At 52.9% G+C, this 3,698-nt stretch overlaps 1 protein-coding gene across 1 annotated transcript; it reads right to left on the reverse strand.

Moving 5' to 3' along the window:
• Positions 1 to 497: 497 nt before the first annotated feature.
• Positions 498 to 3,272, reverse strand: LOC109780100 (uncharacterized). The gene is made up of 4 exons (XM_020338686.4): positions 2,673 to 3,272; positions 1,642 to 2,577; positions 1,379 to 1,534; positions 498 to 1,164 (listed from the first exon to the last, which is right to left on the reverse strand). The coding sequence occupies exons 1-4, from the start codon at positions 3,270 to 3,272 to the stop codon at positions 751 to 753; spliced, it is 2,106 nt and encodes a 701-aa protein (XP_020194275.4). The 3' UTR covers positions 498 to 750.
• Between the last annotated feature and the right edge of the window lie 426 nt (positions 3,273 to 3,698).

Here is a 3,698-nt window from a genome sequence, read left to right on the forward strand (position 1 = left end):
GTGAAGGCTGTAGAAGCTCATGAGAAACCAGAGGAGACTAGCAAGCGAGGAGTTAATGAGAATCACCCGAGTTGCCTTCGACAACCACCTCCCCTCCAGGGCTCGACGCGGCGTTGCATCCGCGTTACTGACGGGCGAAGGTCAGCAACGGTTAGCCGCGAGTCACTAATGGGGATCCCCAAGTACGTCGTGGGGAAAGACCCCAACCGACAATTTAGCCGGTCAGCCATGGCCAAGGCCTCCTCAGGTGGGTACACAAGGATCATCACTTCGCTCTTATCGAAGTTGATAGTGAGCCCGGACATCTGTTGGAAGCAGAGGAGGAACTTCAGGTTGGCAATGTCAGATGCCGAGCCCTCCACCATTATTATGGTATCCTCAGCATATATATTGGAGGAGGGAGACCCCTCCCCCTCCTACCAGGTGAGGGACTACACCGTGAATATGGCCAGCGGCTTACACCACATGTATAGTTCAGCCTCCAGATCTCATAGAACCGTATCAACTGATGCGCTCATCACCAAGACGATTATATATAAACAATAACACATCATAGCATCAAAATCCAATTCAAACCTGGTCCTAAAATTTACTTACGCTACAACAGGATTGAGTAATTCTTATTTTTCTACTTCCAAGTGGTTCTGACTTTTGAGTAAAGAAAAGCAGATCAAACAAGAGCCAGACAAGTCATAGAGTTACTCCAACCGACCTTTATTACATGAACTTCCTGAAAGCCTTCAGCTATCTTCATGAACATAAGTAGTCTTTAACCCTTGCAGCATGGTCAGCGTCCATTTCAGAATGGGTCTGCAAGTGAATTCTGGGAGCTGACTCGATGCCCTGGGCCAACAGCTTCTTCATCGCTTCCAACTTCTTCTTTGCCCGTGGAAGCCTACCAGGCTTAAAAACCGCCATGTGTTTGCACTTGCTACATGCCAGTCTATCATACAGGTACACGTCCTTCAGATTCACCGCTGCTTTCATGACACGCCTGACATAACTCACCATGTAATTTACAAAGCAAAAGATGACGAGCTTGGCAAGGCGGCGGTGCTTGAAATGTGGTCTAGGTGATTCCCACTCGACGCCCTTGTTCTCGCTAAGCGAGAGTTCCATCCTCCTTTTCGGATCAATTATCATTTCACACGGATGATCAATTACCTGCATTCCAACCATATATAGGACATAGGTAAAAGAAACAGGTTAGGTTTGCCACTCATAGGACATCTGTGCTCCACAGGATGTGTGCAACCATGCAAGGGTAATAATAATAGATTAACTCCTCAAACAAAAAAGAATAGAACAAGCTCTAGGTACCGTCATGTATCAGAGTAACCCATAGAAAAAGAACAAGTGGATTTAGGTAAGAACATACCGACATGTACAACTCCTCAAGTGATGGCGCAGCTTCCAGAATGAAAATTGTCCACGTGAGATCGGACCCTTCAGGAATGCAAACTAGACTGACAATCCTTAGTCTGCAGAACGCAGATGCCAGCCTTTTGCTCAGATACTCTGGTTGAACCCAAATCTGCAACAATAGATAAATAATATGATGATCTTCATAAAAAAAAAGAACACATAATAGGATGAGTAGAGAACAAGTGAAGCTGGTACAAAGCAATCATCCCGACTTACCTTTTCGCATTTAAACCCCAACCACAGTTCTTGTATGTGTGTCTCACAAAGTAATGTACTTAACATGACCATTTTGTGCCGACTAAGACCAACATTTGTGATGTTAAAAAACTCGAGCAGTGGGACATGACCAAATGACAGTGGTAGTTCTTCGAAAGCCATCCAACATGTGAACGTTGTCCTGGTGAGTCTTGGGAGCCACTTGAGTTCGACTTTGTAAAAACGGCAGTTGACCATACTGAGCTCACTGAGCTGAGCGTGTTCAACCTGGAGTGTTAAATGCTCCTTTGTGTCGCAATTGAGAAAACCTAAGTAGTTTAATCGCTTGCAAGTGACGAAGATGTTGGAGACGAAGTCAGATTCAACAAACCTCAAATTCTCCATGTAGAGGCGCGTCAAACCAGTAAATGCATTTAGACACTCATTAAAAAATGACACAAACTGTGCCCCGTAGTTCAACACATCATCAAGAGTGCAGTGTCGGCGTTCCTTCACTGTCAAAACTGTGACTTCGGCTTTCTCAATCTTCTGTGTCGTCATGGCGCTGCCAACAGCATGTCCAATGGATATGGAGACATCACCTCTCAAGTAGAAGGTGGTAGACAGGAGGCGGATGGTGTCTTCGCCTGGACATCTGCGGGTCAGTAAGCTCTTTGTCGCTTCAACAGCAGCTGCATTGATCCGAACGAAGTCACCATCAGAGATGTTGGAGTTGGAGCGAGACACACCATCAGGCTGAGCATTTATGATAAGCCGGGGGAGCTTGCAAGAGAGCTGACTCCACCGTCTGGAGAGGATGCTGGTTCTCGCAGCTTCACGGACATTGAGTCGGTCAAGAATGTTGACCAGAATGTCGCTGGGCAAGGTGCTGATTCTATCATCATCTCCGTTGTATTTCTGCATTTGGCATGGGAACAAATCAGAGTTGATTTCACACTAATCAAGCATGCTGGAAGAAGCAAATTTGATTCGGTAATACACAAAAGAGGAGTCCTGTTACCGAGTCTTATCCTCCCGCTCTCGCCCCCCGCCGTCTCGCCCGCGGGCGGCTCGGGCGGCGCCGCCACCTCACGTCCCCAGCACCCCCCCTCTCCCGTCTCCCCGCCGCCGCCGGCCGGAGACGCCTGGGCAAAGCCTCTGGTGGTGGCTAGCGGCGGGGGCTCCGTCCTTTCCGCACGGGCACGGGCGGCGAGGGGTGGCCTGTCCGTCGGAGGCGTCAGGCGTGCGCGGGGCCTTGCGGTGCTGCAACGATAGCTCCGGCCGTCGGCGTGGGCTCGGCGGTGGCGTGGCTGGCTGTGTGGTGGCAGGGCGTGTGCGTGGTGGTGGTGGGAGTCCTTCTCTTCCCCGTTCCCCAGGGCGACGAGGGTTGCGGCGGCACAGGGCGTGGGCTGCTGCCCTTGCCATGGCCTACTGGTGGGGGTGGCGCGCGGCAGCGGTGAAAGTGCTGGGGGTGTGCGCTTGGCGGCGGCGGGCCCGTCCAGATCCGTTATGGCGGGCTCGTGGGCGTCGGGCGGCGCGGGAGCGGGTTGTGACTCGGTGGGGTCATGGCTATGGCCATGGTCCTCGGCGGCGAGCCAGCGGCTACTGCTCGCAGCGGTAGTGCCGGCCAGATCAACTCGGATCTGGCCCATGGTCGCCGGCAGGCGGCTCGGGGCTGGCCCTTAGGGTCCCGGTGTGGATGTGGGCTGCCACAACGTGGTGGTGGCTCATGGTTCGGGTCGTTCCTCGGTGGCGGCTGGTCTTCTCCGGCGTCGGCCGTCGGTGAGTAGCTCGTGAGGTGGCGGGTCGGTTGTGGCGGCGGCTAGCTTGTTCGGCGTTGGCTCGCTCGTAAGCGGTCTGTGTGGACCTTCGATCCTACTCCTCGTAATCCGGTCGTTACTTTCGTTAAAGGGCTGGTTCTCTCCCAGCTGCGGCCCATCGCTCGTCTCGCGCCTGATGAAGTAGTATCGACCTCGTCTCGCTCATGATGCTGCAGGACCGAGCTCGTCTCGCGCCCGGTGCCGCAGGACGGGTTGATGGAAGCCAGGCGCTGGGGCCGCCCAGGGTGTGAAAGGTGG

Source organism: Aegilops tauschii, chromosome 5 (genome assembly GCF_002575655.3).
Source record: "Aegilops tauschii subsp. strangulata cultivar AL8/78 chromosome 5, Aet v6.0, whole genome shotgun sequence".
Classification (NCBI taxonomy): Eukaryota; Viridiplantae; Streptophyta; class Magnoliopsida; order Poales; family Poaceae; genus Aegilops; species Aegilops tauschii.

What these genes read in the sequence shown, in the direction of transcription:
- LOC109780100 (XM_020338686.4), bottom strand. Translation starts at nt 3,272, where the DNA reads ATGGGCCAGATCCGAGTTGATCTGGCCGGCACTACCGCTGCGAGCAGT. An exon ending in AGCCGCCCGCGGGCGAGACG is followed by an intron (nt 2,578 to 2,672) that starts GCGGGGGGCGAG and finishes ATGCTTGATTAG; the next exon opens with TGTGAAATCAACTCTGATTT. An exon ending in TGGGGTTTAAATGCGAAAAG is followed by an intron (nt 1,535 to 1,641) that starts GTAAGTCGGGAT and finishes CTATTGTTGCAG; the next exon opens with ATTTGGGTTCAACCAGAGTA.